The sequence below is a fragment of the Homalodisca vitripennis genome, chromosome 1 (assembly GCF_021130785.1).
Source record: "Homalodisca vitripennis isolate AUS2020 chromosome 1, UT_GWSS_2.1, whole genome shotgun sequence".
Classification (NCBI taxonomy): Eukaryota; Metazoa; Arthropoda; class Insecta; order Hemiptera; family Cicadellidae; genus Homalodisca; species Homalodisca vitripennis.
In genome coordinates, this window is record NC_060207.1 from 32,645,784 (window position 1) to 32,669,841 (window position 24,058).

General features: G+C 36.7%; 1 protein-coding gene across 3 annotated transcripts in view; it reads left to right on the top strand.

Annotated features, from left to right (window-relative positions):
• Nucleotides 1-24,058, top strand: part of LOC124359499 (A disintegrin and metalloproteinase with thrombospondin motifs 20) — a 302,767-nt gene that overhangs the window by 250,626 nt on the left and 28,083 nt on the right. For all 3 annotated transcript variants that reach the window (XM_046812275.1, XM_046812294.1, XM_046812284.1), the window contains exons 8-18: nucleotides 11,487-11,645; nucleotides 14,377-14,526; nucleotides 16,795-16,942; nucleotides 18,194-18,378; nucleotides 19,190-19,351; nucleotides 19,555-19,643; nucleotides 20,253-20,432; nucleotides 20,551-20,721; nucleotides 20,873-21,042; nucleotides 23,247-23,373; nucleotides 23,800-23,926. In XM_046812275.1, the coding sequence (XP_046668231.1) occupies nucleotides 11,487-11,645; nucleotides 14,377-14,526; nucleotides 16,795-16,942; nucleotides 18,194-18,378; nucleotides 19,190-19,351; nucleotides 19,555-19,643; nucleotides 20,253-20,432; nucleotides 20,551-20,721; nucleotides 20,873-21,042; nucleotides 23,247-23,373; nucleotides 23,800-23,926 (1,668 nt within the window). The remainder of the gene's footprint in view (nucleotides 1-11,486; nucleotides 11,646-14,376; nucleotides 14,527-16,794; nucleotides 16,943-18,193; nucleotides 18,379-19,189; nucleotides 19,352-19,554; nucleotides 19,644-20,252; nucleotides 20,433-20,550; nucleotides 20,722-20,872; nucleotides 21,043-23,246; nucleotides 23,374-23,799; nucleotides 23,927-24,058) is intronic.

Genomic DNA, 24,058 nt, shown 5'->3' on the forward strand with positions numbered 1-24,058 from the left:
GAAATTTCACTTTTGTCCGTCTCTCTATTTTCCTGTCTGCTCGTACAATATTCCAAAAAACTGTTAATGACATTGTGCAGACTCAGTCAGGTGCCAGCTGTGAAAACATTATTATCGTTTTTATTTCAATAACTGTTGTTCGATGGCTTTGGACTGCGATTATGGAATAGAGTTGGAATATTAGCACCTTAAATTTAGACAATAGACCTAACTTATTAAAAATTATGATGAGGAGAAATCATTAATACGTTGCTCAGTAACTGTTGGGTTACTGCTTATAGATTTATGTCTGTTCATAAATTCGTAAAATCAAAATTTCTCTTTTGATGGCGGAAGATATTTCTAGGCATGTAATTAATGTCCATGACAGTATGAATGTCTCTTGATGGATCGGAACCTACGATTCTACAATGACGCAAGGTCGGCTCGCTTGTGACGCAAGCTAATGTTAGCGATCAAAGTGACGAACGACGAACGCGTGGGAATGCGCATGTGCATCGACTTCGGGGACATTCCGCGGCGCGGTAGACGCACGTTTCGTAACGTAGACCATAAAGTGCGGCGGCTCATTTAAATACGCATTAGTCAGCCTATTCATGCGGTCCTAGAACCTATTTATTTTCATTTTATTCGCCACAGATGCTGCACTTAAATTCGGCTTAGTGTTCACGACCGGATGGTCATTCTTATCTTCCGAATAATCGAGACTCGACCGGTACGATGGTTTTGGTGACTCATCGATTGCACATTGTGATTATTTCGACGAGAACATTACAAGAGGTTTGTTTTGGTCGAGCAGTTCCCACCAATCGAGCAGATGACGCTGAGGCGAGAAAATGTCTGGAAGTTGGTGCCATGTTTTAGAAACAATGTTACCAAACGTTATCGATATAACAGTAAAATTGTATTTTGTACTAGCTTATGTTTATACGCATGTGAACATATATTCAGGAGACATACATAATTAAATTTTTAAAAGATCGCGTACGTATTCAATATATAATACATCGGAAATCCACCAAAATTCTAATATTTTCGTATTTTGTAATAATTGTAAAATACTTTAATTCCAAAGGGAATAGAAGGTGACGTTCATAATTTTTCAATGTTTAGCGTACTGAAGGATTAGTGAAATAAGCTAAGTGGATTTTTCAATCCAAAACTATTAAACGTGAATATTATGTGGAGATATTATTGCCAGGAGCGAGACGATATATCAACAGCGACAACGCACCGCGCCACTATTGGCCGAACACCAAAACGTCTTCTCTGCTGCACCCGGGTATAGTTCTAAGGCAATATCGACGACGCACTGCGCCACTATTGGCCGAACACCAAACGTCTTCTCTGCTGCACCCGGGTATAGTTCTATGGCAATATCGACCGACGCACTGCGCCACTATTGGCCGGACACCAAAACGTCTTCTCTGCTGCACCCGGGTATAGTTCTAAGGCAATATCGACGACGCACCTGCGCCACTATTGGCCGAACACCAAAACGTCTTCTCTGCTGTACCCGGGTATAGTTCTAAGGCAATATCGACGACGCACTGCGCCACTATTGGCCGGACACCAAAAGTCTTCTCTGCTGCACCCCTATGGCAATATCGACGACGCAGTAACCACGACGCACTGCGCCACTATTCGACGCTGCACGACGACGCACTACGCCACTATTACGTCTTCTCTGCTGCACCCGTTATAGTTCTATGGCAATATCAACGACGCACTACGCCACTATTGGCCGGACCCTACCGTCTTCTTTGCTGTTACGGGGTGTAAATTATGAAGCTCCTTTGATCCTTCATTTACATATTTTATACTCAGATATCTTTTGTCTAAATTAAATGAAATTTGGGGTTTTTATCGTAATAAAACACATGAAACAAATGACACGGATAAACTGTAATGTACCTTAACCATATTTAAGAATCCTTGCTAAAACACTAAATTCTGTTACATTTAAAAGTAAATTCCAGCTAATTTATTGTTCATTAATTTCATATTATAATGTACTCTTTGAAAACCCAAATGTGGAATATCTATGATTTTATTTCGCGAAAGGATTGTTGCCATATTTATAAACCGAGTTTATAAATAAAAGTTTTTTATACACGAGTTTCTGTGTATATAAAAACTGTTTGAGTGTATATAAAAAAAGTAAATGTATTAATTACTTACCCAATTTCATTTATTTTGGGTAGATTTGCATTTTTTTTTACAACGATATGGTATATATTATGGAAATATATGCAAGATGTTTTCGTGATAGTCTTGTACAGTTTGTTTCACATTATTTGGACACTATGTAGTCACCTGTGTATACACTGACCTTGTAATTTCCAAGTTTAAAATGAGCGCAAAGGACAAAAATAAGAAAACCGGAAACATAAAAAAGGGCGGAGCGCGAACCGATAAAGTAGCAGAGTCAGGTGAACAGAGTGGTATTATGTTACAGTACCGGCACATGTGATCTGAGGTCTCACGCAAGGAAACCCGAGCAGACCTCGGGACGTCCATAGACCACCAAACTGCGACAACTGACAGAGACAGACGGGCGGGTGGGACAAAGAACCGCCCCCTAGAGTACGGTAACAATACTTGAACATAAACATCGCTTGTATCTTGTTAATACAAAAACGAAAACTCAATTTAACCGCGCTGAATGAAGCCGGGGACATAAAGTTGTCAGAGGAACTGTAAAACGAGACACTACTGACTGAAACAACTGTGTTTATTGCTGCATCAAACGAGTGACTGACGTAGCCTACATCGTATCCTCGGTCGAGTGCTTGCCGCCGGCGAGTTGCAATGTCATCCCTCTTATTTAGCCTTCCTCTCTTCTGGTGTTCTACACAGAATTGTTGGTGGTCTCTATGGTTGGGTTGATCCAAATCTATGTTTTTGGATGGTTGGCATCTATGATTTAGCCTATACACAGTATGTCATCGTTAGTAACGACAGTACATTTTAATATGCTGAGAATAACTTCCCGGATACTAAATTCATAACAAATACATAAACTACGTAATCTGTGAAAATCAATTACTCTATGGACAATTTATTTTGGTATTTAGTTCTAAGTACTATTATTACGTATAAATAACTAGGTTTTACTGTTCTCCAATTAGACAAACAATTCTCTACTCTTCCTTTATCCCACGGATATATTATTGTAGAAAACACTTTGATTGTTTACTAATAAGTAAAAAAAAATAGTTATGTTGCTAATATTCCGCATGCCTCGTTGTTTAAGTTTAGTAATTTGTGTTTATACTAGGACTTTGTCTTGCGCGAGAAAAATGTATCAATTCTATCATCCAAATATAACTAAAAATGATAATTATGATTAGTACAATTTGAAAGTTGTTCTTGCGCCTCCATTGTTTAAATATGTTTGACTGTAAAATTGTGTAAAAAAGGTTTTTTCCAATGCCCGCCCATTCCTAAACTGTGGTTCCTCTTATATCGTTTTAAAAGGTGAGACTTTAACACAAAACCGTTTTTATTTATATATTATAAAATTAATATACGGCTTTCATTGAAAATGCACAACTCATCAATAACACAATATCATTAATTATATAAAAATGTAAGATAGCATATGGTACTAAATACAAATATTTCTAAGATAATTACAAATTCAAAATATTGTTAAAACTCAAAGTATTCCATATTTTGGAAACTTGTGCTAAAGCAACATTAATTTAACCTCATCTATATTCAACTCCGTTAATTTTTGTCTACTCAGACACATGCTGTTAGAGAAATAGATTTATTTATATTGCTACCCACCAGAGACAGATCTCTTAAATACTTATCCTTAAGCGAACGTAGATAGGATAGGAATCCATTGAAAATCCAATAGTGCCGGGATAGAACTATGCAAGTTTGTTAGACTGAAAACCAATTGGACATATTTTAACTCAGCCTCGCACATTAGCCGTGCCGTGAGTTTCGGCCGTTCTGGGCGTCAGTGTAATTAAAACCAACGGGTGGTCTCTTCTTATGGGAAAATAAATTTATCTTCTATGATTATGAAACACACATGACCATCAAACACGAAATCTATTAAACCAATGACATAGCAATTCCTAAGTTGTTTGTGTCCTCTCAATTTAATTTTCGACCCATCACAACAATCCTGACTAATACAGGCAAAGCACTAAGAAATTAATAGAGTAGACTGTAGACAACACATCCCAAATGTTCCGCTATCTTGATTTGAAATATTCCCCATATGTCACGTTTCCTAGTAAAAGAAAGCAATTTTCTTAAACCAAGAATAAATCGATAAAACGTAGTAACGAGCGACTCACCATACCAACGAATCGAAATTCATACCAACGGATCGAAATATATACCAACAAATCCAACAAAATAACTTCTCCACGTGTGATTCAATCATACGATTGTATTAATTGCACAGGAGAGAAATCATTCATATGAACAAGGTGTACTGAGATCTAGAGGAGTATTCATTTAGTTCTGAGGTCCAACACTAGGGCTGTGCTACGTACCTTTGTTACCTATCTAATCTACCTCAACCTCTCATCTCACTCCATAGAGAGTAGTCCGAATGCTCACTTTTTCTGTGCCTCGATTTATAGCATTGGTTGAGTTATATCTTGTAACAAATACAATCAAAGATTGTACTTAGTTTGTTTACGAGACTGTTTAGTCTGCGATTTCCTCATGATCATCATAGTTAACAATGACACCAATGTAAAAAATGTTAAAAGTTTATGTGTATAATTAATTTTGTACATTTGACCCTAAAATCAGTCAAGTTCTTTATTAGACCAAGAGGAAGATACATGCCACGTTGTAGGTCTCTATGGACTTTATATCAAAAGTAAAAAGTATTCGCTCGGACGGACTGGTGACGAGGAAGTTGTAAAAAGGGCCTAAAAGGACCTTAATATAATAAATTGGGGTCGTGGATATGTTATTGCATATTTGTTATTGTTGTAATACTTATACAAAGGTATACACAATGTTCTACTACATGTAGGCTAGTTTGCTCTCTTTTTTATGCAATTGGCAGTCGTACTTAATGTTGATTTTAGACTTGTTAGACTGTTATTTATCATAATGCACGACTTTTAATGGTTTTTTTTACTTTATTTGGATGGTTATCAATGTTGTATGCATATTGAGTATATCTATGTTGTTCCTCCTTATAATACTGTGTGCTTATAAATTCGAACTATATGAACAATTATGGATGGAATATATACTGTATACTCTTTATATGCTAGGCCAGAGTGGTCAAATATGTGTGTGTGTGTGTATATATATATATATATATATATATATATATATATATTATATATATATATATGGACATGTTATTTGCCCATAAATAACATCCGCCTGGATAGCACACCAGCGAAAGATAAATCATGAATGTGATACTTATAACTTATATTCCAATCCACTCACGTTCACACTACAGATTGGGTTTGACACGGTGAATCATATGACAGCTGTTCTAAAATTCTGGACAAGAAAAGAAGTTGTCATTATTGTCGCAGAGATGGGTGGGAGTGGGGAAGAGTTGATGGAGGAAATGACATGTGGGTAATGTCCTGATGATGGCTCGACAGATGAGGCGTATCCATCAGCCACGTGGACGACCCACTTGTGCGACGTCATGGGATATCTCTTCCCATCTCTAGATGCTGATACGACGATTGTCGTCTTTAACAATTCATCACGATGGGATTTTGCAATTCTGTTCTCTTGAAAACAGTAGTTTTTCCAGTCCAAAGGTCTTTTGAAAATTTGACTTTCAATTCAAACTTAAAAAAATGTTCTCTGGGTTTCTTTTTTTATTTTACTTAATTTTTATGCAGAATAAATATGATTGATTTGAATTAAAGATACGTTTTCCACAGCGACAATATCATTTTGCAGAATGTTTTTTGTACTTAATATCTAAAGTTTGGATATTTTTAAACTTTGAATTGCAGATTCACGATATTATTTGATTATGAGTATCTTATACAGAGAGATTTCAGGTAGCTAAACGTAGGCTATCACTTTTGTGTCTTTCAAGCTTCTTATTAAAACACTATGAATTACGGAAAATAATCAAACGAAAATTTATGACAAAATCCTAAGCATTTTAGCTTAGGAATTTGGCTTTGGAGGGACTGTAAACAATTTAATTTATGTGTGTCTGTCCTAAATTTCGAGAACGAACTTCTATTATATTCAGCGCCTAACATTTCAATTATAAGCAACGTCGATATCGATGATGGTGTTTGTCACTATACATGATTTTTGGCTGAGCGTTAGCGAAAATTTTTATATTTGTCTTGTGGGTAAACGTGATGGCACCGAGAACATCGTAGAATAAATAAGCTTGTATATAAATACAAGGAATATGGGATTACAAAGCGTGACATATACATTTAAGAATAGTTTAACTACCCCAACACACTCCCTTGTTGTCTTAAGAGTTGTGACTTTTATCATTTTTTAAATACCAACATAAAAAAACTTACCTAATGAAAAATGATAAAAATTAAGTGACAAGATATTTTGAGCGAGATTTCATATGTAGACTCTTCTTTTGTGAGCATTTCTACATAGACAAAAATGAGTTTTATGTCGGTACATGGTAATCACTGAACTTGGCTGAGCGTCATTAAAGCCTATCCCTCAGAACGCTGACACAACACCTCTTTTGTCTATCATGGGATTTAAAAGTTCCTTTTACAAATATAACTGTCTGTCTGTCCGCAGGATATTTCATGATTAATATGACCAACAACTCTGCTTGCAGTCTAAACGAAACTTGTTACGCGACCTATGGTGTGACCAACTCCAATCTTGAGTGTAGTAAATATAACATCCGAAAGACAATTCTGATGAATATTCTAAAATGAAAACTCCAACCACGAAAAGCTGTAAAATCAAATACAGTTGTCACTGCCAAAGCAGGTATTGTAAATGAAAAGCCTTTGCAGCGTTTTGGGTAGGCCTACGTCATTTTCGCGTGTAAACTGAAAAACATTGTTTAACACCAAACATATGTTGCACAAACTGATAAAACTTTATAATATTGATTTATAGTCTTGAACTAAGAAGCATATTGCAGTTACTCTTGTAAAGCGGTCCCTGAGGACATCCTCATCTCGCGTGACTCTTCAATCTAATTTCAGATTTTCAAGATGAGTAAGCCCAACTCCACGATAGCATAAAGTAGATCGGAGTAGTCATTTGTTTGTTTGTTTGTGGGGTCTACTACTGACCATTATTGAGCCAGTTGTTTTTGGCCGACCTTGCCAACCCAGCCGATAGTTTATATTACACTCTTGTGTTTACCTCGGCTAAATTGGCGCCGTGTTTACAGTTTCGCCGCTAAACTGAAACTGTGGTGCCAATAACAACTTCCAGATAAGAGCGTTGAGAAATTGACAACCGCAGAACATTCCAAGAGTTTTAGGTGTCTTCTTGCGTAACACTTCTAGAGTAAGATTAGTGCAGGCTGGAATGGAACAGGCCAGTGTTTACTTCATACATTGGACTGATATGTTGTGTATTTTATTTTCTCAAAATAGCCGTTTACTGCAATAACTTCTCCGATATAGTAGTCAAGCACGTGTTCAAGAAGCATGCATTGGGCAGATTTCAGATTATTTATATTTTTAGGCTTTGTAGGAATCCCTTGTGTACTTGTTTTTTTTTTCATCCTTACATTCCTCGGGGTTTAAAAACTAAGAGACCAAACGAGAGATGAATTATAAATGTTTAACAGTTTTAAGTTACACCTACTTTATTTACTTAAGAAGAATGCGTCCAATGTAGATTTAGAATTACAATTTGATTTATGGTGATATAATAATAGACCTAAAAATAAATGTGTTCAATGCAGAAAGTTAGATTTTAAAAAATAAACAGTTTTACAGACGAACAATTGCATGAAGTAAAAAAGACACATTGACCATTTCGAATCGTAAATGTAATTATTTTAGCACAAGTTGTATTAAAATAGCACGTTAGTGACGTAGTAATCTAAAATGGGAAATTTCGATCTATCCTCACGCATTGTTATGGAATCGAATTCTAGAAAATATTCCGTAAGAAGTAATGAAAATCAATTCTGAATAGAACAGGTGATGAATAGACAAGTGTCATTTTCACAGGAGTGAATTATAATAACAACCAATGAAGCGAATGAACCTCAACAAGGTGACGATGTGTGTTAAAAGGTTAGGGACAGTGTTTTATGCTAGGATGTGACCAGAGTGACAAGATTGCCTACTACGTTCTCATGAAAGTCATAAAGAAGTAACAGCTAGACGTCGGCAGCAAAGAGGTAAAGTTGATCACAAGGAGTGAACAATGTGACAAGATCGCTTGCTACGTTCCCATGAAAGTCGTAAAGAAGTTTCAGCCAGACGTCGAGACAGCAAGAAGGTAAAGTTGATCACTAAGAGTGACCAGGGTGACAAGATCGCTTGCTACGTTCCCATGAAAGTCGTAAAGAAGTTGCAGCCAGATGACGAGACAGCAAGAAGGTAAAGTTGATCACTAAGAGTGACCAGGGTGACAAGATCGCTTGCTACATTCCCATAAAAGTCGTAAAGAAGTTACAGCCAGACGTCGAGACAGCAAGGAGGTAAAGTTGATCACTAAGAGTGACCAGGGTGACAAAATCGCTTGCTACGTTCCCATGAAAGTCGTAAAGAAGTTACAGCCAGACATCGAGACAGCTAGAAGGTAAAGTTGGATCACTAAGAGTGACCAGGGTGACAAAATCGCTTGCTACATTCCCATGAAAGTCGTAAAGAAGTTGCAGCCAGACGACGAGACAGCTAAGGAGGTAAAGTTGATCACTAAGAGTGACCAGGGTGACAAAATCGCTTGCTACGTTCCCATGAAAGTCGTAAAGAAGTTACAGCCAGACGTCGAGACAGCAAGGAGGTAAAGTTGATCACAAAGAGTGAACAATGCGACAAGATCGCTTGCTACGTTCCCATGAAAGTCGTAAAGAAGTTGCAGCCAGACGACGAGACAGCAAGGAGGTAAAGTTGATCACTAAGAGTGACCAGGGTGACAAGATCGCTTGCTACGTTCCCATGAAAGTCGTAAAGAAGTTACAGCCAGACGACGAGACAGCTAGGAGGTAAAGTTGATCACTAAGAGTGAACCAGGGTGACAAGATCGCTTGCTACGTTCCCATGAAAGTCGTAAAGAAGTTTACAGCCAGTCGTCGAGACAGCTAGGAGGTAAAGTTGATCACTAAGAGTGACCAGGGTGACAAGATCGCTTGCTACGTTCCCATGAAAGTCGTAAAGAAGTTACAGCCAGACGACGAGACAGCAAGGAGGTAAAGTTGATCACTAAGAGTGAACAGGGTGCGACAAGATCGCTTGCTACGTTCCCATGAAAGTCGTAAAGAAGTTACAGCCAGACGTCGAGACAGCTAGGAGGTAAAGTTGATCACTAAGAGTGACCAGGGTGACAAGATCGCTTGCTACGTTCCCATGAAAGTCGTAAAGAAGTTACAGCCCAGACAGCGACGAGACCAGCTAGGAGGTAAAGTTGATCACTAAGAGTGACCAGGGTGACAAGATCGCTTGCTACGTTCCCATGAAAGTCGTAAAGAAGTTACAGCCAGACGTCGAGACAGCAAGGAGGTAAAGTTGATTGCTAGGATGAAATGAAATGTGCTAAATGTAAAATAACGCATTAGGCGCTTTGTTAGGCGAGGTAATGATAGCGATTGGACGTAACTATAGAGTAGCGAGTGCGCGGTAGCACGTACCGGGCTAGTGGAGTCTCCTTCTAGAGGGACTTGTTAAAATAATCGCTAGCGGCGCGCTCAAAGCTGTCTGGAGTACAGGTAGACGAGACGGCAGCGGCAGCAAGCCGCACTCCGCGTCCGCGCGTACATCCATCACCTACCTCCTCCTTCCCACGGGCCATCATTGATGGATGCATGACTTGTAAGGAGTCTTCGTTCGATGCTACAATTTCTCGATCTGCGGTGCTGTATTATATGATATATTAGGTTAACAACAAGTGTTCTACATAACTAGTCAACATACTATATCGGTACTGTTAGCTTAAATTTTTATTAACATTTTTTAAAGTGTACGACTTATTAGATTTTAGAGAACATACAATACTATTATACGTATATAATATGAATATTACTCTTAGATCGCTATGAGTAACGACATACTGGAATATTCCATTAGCTTAGAATAGTAGCTAATATTGATCTATTTTAAAATTAATAATTTTTAGTAAATAAAGGGAATTTTCTGTTTTATTATCAAAAAAACTTCAAGATCAACAACTATATTTAACGCGTTGACTGCGGCATACTCACAACTGCGAAGTAGACACCAGACACAAAACAATAACACTCAGTATAGATTAGCAGTGAAAACATTAATTTATAATGAAATTTCAACTTAGCAATAGAATCTCAGGCAAAAATTTATTTATTTTCATTCCACCTTTTTTAACCAACAAAATATAGCTTTAGCAAAGTGAATATTAATACAATATGTCCAAATTCTTGCCTACTCATGGAAAGGGAGGTCGTGACCAGATCGTGACGTAAACCCACCTGACCTCTTGATTACTTAATTGTGAAATTCTCGGCTGTAAAAGAAATTTATCCGTAGTTATGGCCATACGTGTGTATAACGGCCATTACCCGGCGCTAACTGTTAGGACCGCCACGTAACTAATGACGTAACCGGCCGTTGTCCCAAGGGCACTAATCGTCAGGTATTGGACCCGGGTAATTAATTAAATTACAGCGGTTTCTGGCCCACCTGGCCAGAGCCTCGCAGTCTCGTTGTTTCGATTATAGTTCTTAGACCGGGATCAGCTTTCTCCTGTTATATTTATATCTATTGATTAGCCCTCTGCTACTAATTAATTATTGTTATTAGCATTTCTATGCCAGCATTAATTGTCGCTGGCGGTTTGGAAGCTGTGGCAGGTCCTTTTCCTCGAGATTCCAGGATAGCCCTGGGGATCGGGTACTAGTGGATGACGTTTATTATAGAAATATATCAGAATTGTCGCTCTCTCTTCCACTTTTCTGAATGTCCATGTTATGTTTAGACAGTTTTCTGACTAAGCAACATAAATATGTCTAGACTGTAAAGAATGTTCTTATGGTAATACACCAGCAGTAGCGATGCAATAGTCTCTACAGATTACAGAGTGACGCGAGCCAGACTGTGGCCTACGTGGATTTGATTTAGACGTGAGACGGGCACAAAATTACAAAATTGTAATATATTATTTTTGATAACTTATCTCAAAGATGCACAAACAATTCTCATCAAATTAATTATAGGTTAATTTGTTAAACATACCCTTGATCGTATTGTACACACACATCCATAAAAGAAGGTTCTAAGTTATGTGACTGGTTTTATCTAAAAATTAAAAAAATTTAGTTTATTTGTGCTTTCAATCCATCAACATAAAGATGTATGTTTCAGAGAGAACATCTGTAGAAATCCCTCTGGCACGCATGCCAAGTGCGAGACGCTGGGTCTGGCGGAGCTCGGTACCATGTGTGACAAGACCTCAAGCTGTGCTTTGGTTCAAGACAATGGTTTGAGTGCCGCCTTCACCATAGCTCACGAGCTTGGACACGTGTAAGTACCGCTCGTCAACACTATCTATACAAGTATTCAATACGATAAACAGTACTAAAAACTGTGCTGCTTCACAATACACAGTCACTGGAATTCTATTTTTCATGCCTGTAATCTGCAAGTCATGGAGAACATGGAAAAGGCAAAACTGGTTTCTAAATAGGAAGAATCAATATCCGTTAAAATATTCTGATCAGGCTGTTCTGTCCGTTTCTCCATCTTAATGGGATGACTTTCAGTTCCAAACGAGCTAATTGATTTATCACTATTTTTACGTCCATCCAGTATCGTCCCAAACGCCAGCTCAAGATTTCAGATTTGAACGTTTGTTGTTTGTTTCAACCGGGCTGTTGTTATATGAGGAATCTGGTTGTTTTAATTAGTCCAAGTTGCACAACGAGGAAATTGTAGTTTTGCATTAAAGGCCATAAAAGGCAGGTCGGTGTAAAATAGTTGAGCTCGACAATCCATCACATTCCTCTGTCCAGATGTGGAGTCAAGAGAAGCCGCCTGCCTGCCCATGACTTGCAGCCATCTGTCAGTCAGTAATTAATAACAGGTGTCGGTGTGTGAGGCCGGGCCGCTACTAGCTTTTCTGTATAACAATCCGCGAGCCGCTGCTCTCACTCTGGCGCTGGCTCTCGTCCACCAACACCTGTCATCGTTATTTGTTCAAACACCACCATCGGCCGTAAACACACTCGCGGCCGCAAAAAAACACGAAGGCCTCCCTTGGCTCGAGGTGAATTGTGAATGTTCTTCGCCCAATTAATTCTGAAGAGAAGAATGCGGCATTCAGCTGTACGAAACTACCGTTCAAAATTCCGTCAGACACACAAATGATTTCGGCAACCATCTGCTAATCTGAATGAATTACTTGGAGATTTAACTGTCAGGAAAAAATCTTTTAAAGATAAAATTTAAATCTTGTTTACTGAAGACTTTAACGACTGGATTTACTGAATTCGTTACGTCCCAACAACCAACCATTTCTAATTTGATAGTACGATCCCTTTAACAGCTACCAGCAAATTAATACACATGTGTTCATGTGTATTTATAAACTCCATCGATGTGTGTTTTGATGTTGAGTGGAAGAAGGGGCTAAACAGTCCTAACTCTGCCTTAAAAAATAATCATATTTCATTTCATGTGATTTCTTCGGCTAAACTAATAATTTCATTTTTAAGTGCGCAATTTGAGAAGTCTATTTGTAGAAATATGCCTACTGTAACGTGTTATGTGTTTATTCTTTTTCAACGTTACACAAGATTTTCATATTTTTAAATTTGGCCGGATATTTGGTTTTTTACTGAGCCACTATAACTTGAGGTTAGTTTCACATAAATGAAATGTTTATAAATGTGTGTTTTCTTTACGAGTAATTATGTATAATATTAAAAAACACATAACTTATTGTTCAGAATACTATCAAATGTCTGATGTTTGAGTTGTATTAAAGTTTGTTACACTGGTGGTAAAATGAAGTGCCCAGGGACTCGTAACAAATCGTCTACAAAGTTGCAGTGTTCGCGCCGCGGCAGACTTGCGTAGGAGCCACGGTAGCTCTGTGACCAATCGGACTAGAGCTCTTTATGGACAGGCTATGAGCTTTTTATGGCGACAAACCCCCCATAGTTGCCATTAACAGTCTGTTTACTCCCAATGGGTCTGCGGCTCCGCGCCGCTAAACGTGGTTCAACAACTGCTGCGTCGGCCACTTGAAGCGCAGTCCGGCGGTAATAAACCCAACAATGTACCCTTATGGGAACTTTTATTTCAGTTTTAAATCACTTAGATACAGTTCTTGTACTTTACAATATTAAAATCAGTTGACAGGAATGTTTAGTACCAGTCGGGCAAAATAAACTCGTTGGAGTTTATAATAAATTTGCCACTAACATTACTTATATAATTAAGTTCTCAGTGACGATGAATATACGTTTGCCTATCAAACATTGATTGCATTGAAAGAGTCACTTATATGAACTGGACTTCCCATAATATCATTAAATACCTATATTTAACTGACGTTTTCGTCTATCGTATTTTTCATCTTTCTTCATTAATTTTCCCATTCAAATAAACATTTCAAACTGGCTAGGATGCCTCGATCGATGGTTATAATAATTTATTCTGCCATAGATACTGTTAAACATAGATACACACAACTCTGTCTTACACAACTAATCATAATTTTCCATTGAACTATACCTTGATAAACCAATTACCCATGTGCTGTATAGGTCTAGTTTTCACTCCCATAACTGTTAGGCCTACTAGTTATTTTTCTACTTTTAACATTCTGAGCAAAAGTAAATCAAAATATTTGTGATTTTTTGATACAGTATAATGAAAACGTCGGCACATTTTAATATTAACCCAGGAGAAATTTGACATGTGATACTAGTAACTTTAGCATTGCCAACATTAAAACTGAAACTTCTACTGTAATATAAAGTCATATACTATACAAAATAATACAATCTTTGCCGTCTGGGTATCACTTAAAAGACACGTTTATACTTTCTAGAAATGTTTTTGAAATATACAAAATATAGACTTAACTTAGGTACGGTATTGGCAACAAATGCTGACGCGCCATTCCTTTTATGTAGTTCCACGAATGCACTCTGCCTATTAGTACATTTATAGTGACGTAGCTTTGTAATGTTTTGTAGCCAGAACAGAACAGCTGGTATATTGCTGTGGATGGTCTTGTGTGTTGCAGGCTGAACATGCCTCACGACGACGACATCAAGTGCGAGCAGTACAGAGGTGTGAGGCACCCGAACATGGTGATGTCCCGCATGTTGGACCACAACACCTACCCCTGGTCCTGGTCCGAGTGTAGTCGACACTTCCTCACCGAATACCTCGAGTGAGTTTGCTTCTGTTCACTGTCTCGCAATTATCCCATTAGATTCTAGGCTGGCAGCCAAGGGATGCTTTCTTTTATATCGAATAATTGACGCTTACTAATTATACATGCAAAGCAATTTGATACAACAGAAAAGATTTACCGCTGTCACGGAAGTTTCAAGACCAAATTTGTCATCGATTCAAGATACTTTTTCAATCTATATATTCAAAACTATGAGAAACTTATTCCAATGTACAATCGTAAGTATTCTACTGATAATTGTCATTAATCTAGGTAAAATGTCTAACATAAAATTATGTTTTACAAAAAACAAGCCGTTTTATACAAAATGAGGACGAATTGTTTCCGTTTCCACGATCGGTTACGTATTAACAAACACGCATCAGGTATAATATGTTGGCACTATCAATATTATTAAGTGTAAAGCCATTTATTAAGGGGGAGTGCAGAGTGAAGGAGTCAAGGTAAATACGTTCACTGAAGAATATTGATAATTAAGATACACAAGTAATTGGTATTCAATTTCATTACTCTTCAATCAATTCATTCAGCGTTCCATTTTGTGGGTGTTCATCCCATATATCCAGCCGTAGGCGCGTCTATGTAACCTCCGGTTTATTGCTCCACGTTTTATTTGTACCCACTTGTGTACACTAACCTAGTGCCCACACATGTCTATGTCTAGACTGATGTTTATACAACTTCCTCGGTAATGTGTGGAGGACATTGCACTATGGCACACATATTGAGAATTGCAAGATTAGGTTACTATCTTTGATTGCTTGTATTAGTTACAAAAGAGATAACTTATCCAATGCTATAAGTTGAGGCACTGCAAAAGTGGGCGCTCGAACTGCCATCTGTGAAGTGAGAGGTCAGTTAGCAAGTATCTGAACGGTAACAATCAAAGTTTAGTGTCGCGCCCAAGTGTCGGACCTCATAACTAACTAAAGAAATCCACCGGACGTCAGCACACCACGTCGTGTGTAACTAATACAATCAATGATATTACCGTGTCCGTTTTGAAATGAACCCAAGTCCTCACTTGTAGTCGGCCACCTGTTCGAAAGGACATTATAGATGGGTGGAGCACAGCCATGTGTATTTTCAATGCCTTGTCAGCCTTAAAAGTGTGAGAAACAGTTTGTCAACTCACTTTATATGGGCAATGACAAGTTTGTTTTGACATTAACAATTAAAATTTCGCTATGGTCGGTGACATTTTGTGCCCCAGTTGAGTGGTCGGGGCCGGTTTCCTTGTACGGGATAATGTGCGGATGTCCCACCCAGCTGTGAGGCTATCACCGGTCAGGACGGGTCCACACCGGTCACCGGCTGACAGGTGACAACCATTGTTCCGACCTTCACCGGTCGCCGCCATTATGACATCGATTACCGGTCAATGACGTAATTTGAACTGAGCACACGTCTCCCTGATTCGGCCCTGCTATAAAGGTGATTATGATATTTGCATTTTTATTGCAGCGGTCGACCGCGCAAAAAGCTGTTTAGTAATCCACGCTACATTCGCGGACATCGTCATTGCAGCTTTTGTCCGGACATCGATAATTCTAGGAATCCAATTCGCCGAAATATCTGAACTCGTTTAGTGTCAGTAGGTGCCGCAACTTTTCTGCGGGTGCCATTAAATTGCCCTAAAACGTTTAACTGACATTAAATTTAAGATTTTTAAAATTGATAATTATTATTAGTATAATATTAAAAATAATAATTACTTTATCATTCCAGCCTCTTAGAATGCTAGAATATATATATTTGATAGAATTAGTTCATGTCTACAATTTACGAAGTTCAGTTTAATCTGGATGAATTGCAAAACATGACGGGATAGTTACATATGCTGGACAATAACAATTTATACAATACTTTTTAGATTTACTTTGCATAACAATCACGAACAAAATAATTTATCAACATCAAACATTATTAGATTTACGGTAGTTCATATGATAAAGTAGCGTGGATTAACTTCATAATATGATTTTCATAACAATATTATATAAAGCAAATTATAAAATTAAGCTCCAAAAATATCAAGTTCCACTTATATATTTCATTAAATTTATTATTTAAAAGGATGCTTCTTTACGTTTTCTTCTTTATGAGAGAGAAAAAGAATATAAAAAAATACTCATACTTTTCCTTCCTATTGGAAAAGTCGAAGTAACAACTGAGGACGCAGTCTTTCCTGTACTATATTTTGATAGTAAAGCCAGTGTAGTGTAAGACGTGGGCTATGTGTAGAGGAGGCTACGGAGAGTGCTTACTGGACCGGCCTGGCACGAACCAGCTGGGCGACATGAGCACACGAAAGCAGCCTGGAGAGGACTACACAGAAGACCGGCAATGTGAACTTGTGTACGGCCGCGGCTCCAAGATATGCTCCTACATGGTGAGTGGTAAGCGATGCATTATCTACGTAGACGTTATCGATGCGGCGCCTGCAACATGAGTTAAGCAAAAGAGATACTGACCAGTGTTGAAGTTGCCGCTCACGTTTGGCAGGTGCCGATACGGTAAAGCACTTCAATTAAATAATAGTTTTAAGCACAAAGCTCCTTGCAAAGTATGTGGTTTAAAATGGACTCAAATTTGTTTCCTAATTTATATGCAAGAACTATGTCTGAAATAAAAAGTAGATATAATATTAATCGTTACAGGTATAAATTTAAAAAATCTTTTGTACAATTTTTTTAAAATTTATAACAATGAAAAAACAGTATTGACACCCAATCTAAAATATTATTTACGCATTTAAAATACAAATTTTAATTTCAGTACATACATTTTAAATTTAAAGGATAATTCATTTCTTTGTTTCTATAAAAGCCTTGTAAAAATTAAATGTTATTTTTTTTAGTTCACACATACGTTAATGTATTATGTCCAGACATATAAATACAATGAATGCTACATTTGTGATTTTTAAACTCTGTTTTAAATTAACCTAGTGAGGAAATAGATAATCCTACAAAATTAAATCGAAGAGTTTTGTACATCACTTTTATTTTACAAAGGTATAAACTTTATAAATTATTTAGAGTACAAAAAAGTAAGATTTTAAATTGAATAGTAAAAGCAAAATATTACTTTAAGAGAAAACAAGACAGAAAGAGATGGATGCATTGTTTTAAAATCATGGAAAGGGTTACTCATGAATGTCCCAACATTAAAAATGGTCAAAAACTTTTAATCCTTGAAATATGACTTAAATTTTGGATAAATAAACATGGGCATAATTTTACATTATATGTTTAGTATAAATTTAGCTCTTATTTATACGTATAGTTTAAATCACATATAGATGAATTAAGTTTGCTTCCCATTTAACAAGTTAGGTTTGTTATTAAAAACAGAATTTTAGAAAAATTATTGCTTTTCCCAACTATTACCTTATTGTTCATTAGAATTGTATAATTTTTATAGTCAAACAGTTTCTCTTATGTTATTCAGTAATGTCTTTAGAGATGTCATAAACTTACATTATTAATTTAAACTAAACATAGAGTTTGCCATCAAAAAATTTAAATTTGTATTTCATAAACTGTTTAAATACTTCTATTTCCAAGGGTGTATGCTGTCAGAAATTGTTAAATACACGTAGCACAAGTTGTTGGTCGTAAAGACTTGTATACGTTTGTAGCCGATCTGCAAGCCGTTGTGGTGTACCACTGACGTAGGGGAGGAGGAAGGTTGTCGTACCCAGCATATGCCCTGGGCAGATGGCACTCCTTGTGGGAAGCATCAGTGGTGTCAGCGAGGGGAATGTGTTACACGGGACCCCATCGCCCTACAGCCCATCAACGGTGCCTGGGGAGACTGGCAAGGGTAAGTAACACTTCAGAGCTTCATGTGGCTAAACCACTGGCAACGAAATAAATATTCTGCCTAGCACCGGTAATTTTAACGAAAATTTAAGGTTTGGAAAAATAGCCTTATACTCATACACAAGTAAATCAAATAAAACCTTAATTTAATAAGATATCTTGTTCAATTATTAACCATGTTCAATAGTACATCTTTGTACATAGGTAAGTTTCCTCATTAAAAACTTTGTTCCCTACTTTTTAAGTGAATAATAATTTTTATTATACATGTAAATTAGTAAGAATGATGAACATTTCATATAAAAAAACAACACAGTCTTAATACGTAAGCAAAATTTTATCATTCCAGTTCCACTTTTAGTAGTGATAAGAGAATAACAACTCTTACTCAACATTTGTTAATTTTAGGCAATATGCGTCCCAATTGCTTTATTTTGTGGCAGAACAAGTAACTCTCATCAATAGGATGTTTTTCAGTTTGAAAAATAAGTTTCTTAAACCCTACAGTATTGTTGCCAAAAGTTTTAATGGAGAACGACTAAACTACAATGATATAAGTAAGATGATTTACCAACAAGTCTGTATCGTTATTCAGCTTTCAGTAAAAAGAATTGAACAAGATATTATTGTCTTTACTTCTTAACATCTCAGTTAATATTCCAATTAATATTACTCTTGTTCAAAAATAAAAATAACAATACCAAAATTTCATACTTATTAGAATAAGAGTTTTATGAAACTTGTAAAATTTCTAGACTTCTAGAAATTTGATATTTCCCGGAACTTCTCAATGTACCTTGTGCTCTCTGCAGGTGGGGTGAGTGTTCTCGCTCGTGTGGAGGTGGGGTGAAACGCTCGTTCCGAGACTGTAACAGTCCATCTCCAGCCAATGGTGGGCGCTACTGCATCGGTCGGAGGGTCAAGTACAAGTCTTGCAATACCCGGGAGTGTCCTCCCAAAACTCCAGACTTCAGGTATATCCTTGAAACTCTCTTCATATTGATGGATCAAGACTTTAGTTGTTGATGTGTACCTGATAAACATTCTTAAGATTTTGTACAAAAAAATTTATTATAATCTAAAAACGTTCCCTTACATCTAATTGCACATCTTTATTTAGTTTACATTAATATAGGAGTATTCTACCATAGTTTTAAAATGAATGAAAATGTTTCAGAGAGGAACAGTGTGCAGCCAACAACTACAACAATTTTAACATTCCAGGAGTGCCTAAGGATGTAAAATGGGTGCCTAAATATGGTGGAAGTGAGTAATAAAATCAATTTATTCAGTATATTGTATATTATCTGAGCATTCTTGAGTTTGACCTACTTATTGGTTAGACCACCCTTAGGAGGTCATATAAGGCATATTTACAAAACTGTACCTGTGATACAAAAATAGTAATGAAGTCATACATGAAGCAGTTTGTCATTTTAATTTGAGGCCTAATACAACTAAAAGCAACAATTATAGTGTTTCAGATAATTAATTACAAGTATTCTTACCAAAGGCCAAGGATCATAAAAAGTCATGTGACACAAAATTTAAGTGATATATTTTTACACAGCAAACTTACACAAAAAGAGATTATGGATAGATATGAGAATGGTGATAAATTGTAAAAGCATAATCTTTTAATGGTTTACTCTATCTTTTCATCAGAGTTATCCAATGATGATCAATTTTGCACTTTGCTAAAGTAGGTATTATTTGTAAAAAAGATTGTGCCATGAAAGATCTCCAACCTGCAATATTCATTGTCACTACCAGGACTTTAACACATCTTGGCTTATGTCATTTTAAGGATCCAAAATTACAATACTCCATTGTAAATTATTTAAATTTCAAACTCTAACCAGTGCTTTTCTACAGTTGGTGTTGAAGACAGGTGCAAGCTATACTGCAGAGTTGCTCAGTCCAGTTTGTACTTTCTACTTAAGGAGAAGGTGATCGACGGAACAATATGCGGTCCTGACACTTACGACATCTGCGTCAATGGCATCTGCCGCACAGCTGGCTGTGACCATGTCCTAGGGTCCCCCAGTCAGCTAGGTTAGTTTCCTCACAAGGCTACATTGATTTTCATTATATTCACCTCTTTCAAATACAAAATTTGTATAACAAAACTTAATAACATTACACACACTATGAATACAATGTGTTTTCTTAGATTATTGTGGGGAGTGCGGAGGAAATAACTCGAGCTGTCAGCAAGTATCCGGGTCTTACAACACGTCACAGTACGGTTACTCAAAGGTATTACGGATACCCGCAGGCTCTTCCAATATTGACATCCGCCAGCACGGCTTCAGGGGTTCATTCAAGGATGATAATTATTTGGGTAAGGATCCATAATCATTTTTGTACACACAAAATATATTGAATACTCCAAACTACAAATTATCACAATATTAATTGATTTGTAGTTATTGCACAAATCTTATTTTACTGCAGTTATTTTATTTTAATTTAAATATTTGTATGATGTTTAGCGTTGGTGGACGGAGAAACTGGAGATTATGTTCTGAATGGGAACAACATAGTCAGTATGTTTCGCAAGCTGATTCTTTATGGAGGAACAACTCTCGAGTACACAGGCTCAGATGCTGTTTTAGAGCGGGTTAATTCTTCTCGTCCTCTCAACAAGGATCTCATTATTGAGGTAAATTAGATTAAATGTTTCAAACATTAATTTAATTAAAATTTAATTCCAAACATGTTCTTGTTTAGATTTAACAGATTGTTGTTTATTTAACAGATTTTTGTAACGATCATGAGTTGCTCCTGTAAGAGAGAAGTACTATTAGTTATTTTAAAACGTGAAGTCCTTTCTTTACTATCAATGGGGGTTGGCTTGATCCCACTCCTCTGAATTAGACATTCATGTTTAGTTTGTGAGTGTATCGAGATTGGTATTACTGCCTAGCCAGATCATTTGTCCTACACAGACTCAGGTTGGTTGTTGAATGCAGTGGCGTATTAAGAGGAGTACCTCAAGAGCTACGCTTCCCAAACTGCATTGGAAAATTATTCCTCTACTAATAGAGGAATAATTAAATCAAAGAATGCATTTATGAATTTTCGGTCTTTCTAAACTCAAATCAAAATATGATAATAATATTGATATACAAAGGATGGATTTGCATTAGTTATTTCCATCCAATCTTAGATCAACACTCTAAGGTAGTTCCAATGGGTTCAGCTCTTGCATTAATTGTAATTTAATCTTTTCCATTATGAGATCAGAACCTCGTTTATTTTTAGTATAAAAAGTTCATAGAAATAAAAATAGAAGTTAATATAACACTAGTGTTATCCATGCCTGTTTGATTAAAATATTTTGCATGTGTTTAAATTTAGGTGCTTTTATTTGGAATCACTCACAGAGATTTTATATTACTCATATAAAATTAGGATACAAATTAATTATTCATCACAACACAGTATATAAGGGCATTCCTTCATTTGTGCTACTAAGGAAATTACAAGAATTTGTAAGGGTAAAAGAAACATTTTAGTTTTAATAAATTCCATTTAACTTTTTTTCTATAAATTTCCATTCCAGGAGTGGCACATCATTAACCACAAATGATGAGATGCTGGGGTGCAAGGGTAGTTCGATACCTGTAGTCTGCTGCGGTAGATGACTGTTAAGAGTTGGTGGTGTTCCTTAAGAGTCAAAGGCTCTTGCTAGCTTAGACATAGAGTGTGCCACTCCCTGCCTACTTTGACTGGAGAGGCTGGTTCAGAGCTGGCTTCCCCTTCTTCCGAGGGGACATGACTTGAGATTAATGCCCTAAATTCTTCCTCATGGATCTCAGCAGGAGGTGGCCCCTAGTCCCAGCCTTATCCATCCAGAATATCCTGTAACTCTGGAGGCAGTGCAAAGGTTCTTTTAGGGCTAGGTGCAATTTCTTAGCTTCTCGTCCTAAGAGAAAAAACAATAACCTCTTCTCAAAGTTTTGCCCACAATCTCTAGCCACTCTGCATATCCCATGAAATGACATGGTGGGTGTGGCCTCCCCATTTTGAAATCCCAAATACCCCACTGATTGAAAGTGGAACTTAAGTCAGATGCAATTTTCAAAGAACTAATAGTGTACGTGTGACATTACCAGATTGTCTACTTATTCAAAACAAAAACATTTAACATTTACACCCCTAGTGTATAAAACACTGGTGCTGAATAACTTAAAATCATTACAGTGTAGGATAAATTGTTTGTGACACTATTGTACACTCTATACTGTTAGTTATTATAGGCTTATGTGGCCTGTCTCATGACTATCATCTAAGTTTTCCAGCTCGCATTAGACAATAAGAAAGAACTTTTTGAGTAAATGAAATTTAACAATTATTGTACTGTGTTTGAGGGCTGACTGCATTGGTGGCCACGTTAATTTTAGCCCCATTAGAACAATGTTCAACTTGTTCACTTTTTTTATCATATTTTAAGTTATAGAATTATGGAAGTGTCTAACTATAAAGATATAATTAATATGTATCTAAATGCTTTTTAGAGTTTTCAATATTGTTATATGTTACTGGTATAAAAGTCTCAACCTTTTTTTGTACTTCGTTTAAATGTTTTAAAAGTATAAACACTTCAAAAAACCAAAAAGTTTTTGGACGCATATTAATTATATCTGTAAAATGAAATATAATGTCTCATAATGCTACAATATAAGTAAGGGCATAAAAGTACATGGGTTTATCAATATTCTTATGTGGCAAAACTCAAGGTTGTTTCACTACAACCAGCTCTTAAAGTGTCACAGCAAAGTAACCACTGAATTTACAACATGTGTCATAATTAATGACATGTACTGATTGCACTAACTGACAAGTACTTTAAACCTATTGTAGTTGCTGTCAGTTGGAAACCTGTACCCTCCTGACATAAAGTACTCGTACACAGTCAAGCACACGTCTCTAGCTCAGTACAGCTGGAAATTCTCAGAGGAGTGGAGTGTCTGCGATAAGGTCTGCAACGGTAAGTCTTTCATTTTTTCATTACAATCACGTTTTTTTAGTACAAGTCCAAAATTATACCAATAGTCTGTAGAATATAAGAAACTTTTAAAAATTATCCCAGAATATCATCAATTGAAATGAATTTGACCATACTGAATATGAGAATGTAATAATTATTCAACTATTCTATTCAAACAGCAAAGTTGTGGCTGATTGGTTTTAAGTACAGGAATGTCAAAACAAGTCCGAAAATGATTGAAACTACTTTTTATGCAATCAATGAATTATTCCCTCCCCAGGACAAATTGGTTGATAAAGAATTTTTAATAAACTTAAACTCGTTAAAGGAAAATAACTTTTAAACTGCAACAATGATTTAGTCTTGGAATATTTTACAGCTTCAATATTTATTAGTTAATGCAGACACAATTTTTCTGTTCTATAGGAGAGATGCAACGACTCCTCATCTGTGTCAAAGTACAGAACAGACAAGAGGTATCATCATTTCTATGCAACGGGATAGATAGGCCTGATCCACCCAAACAACCTTGCAATAACCACTGTGTCCTCAGGTGAGTTGTTCACAACAAACCAGCAAATATTGGTATTTGTGTCAAGGTACAGAACAGACTAGAAGTATCATCATTTCTATGCAACGGGATAGATAGGCCTGATCCACCCAAACAACCTTGCAATAACCACTG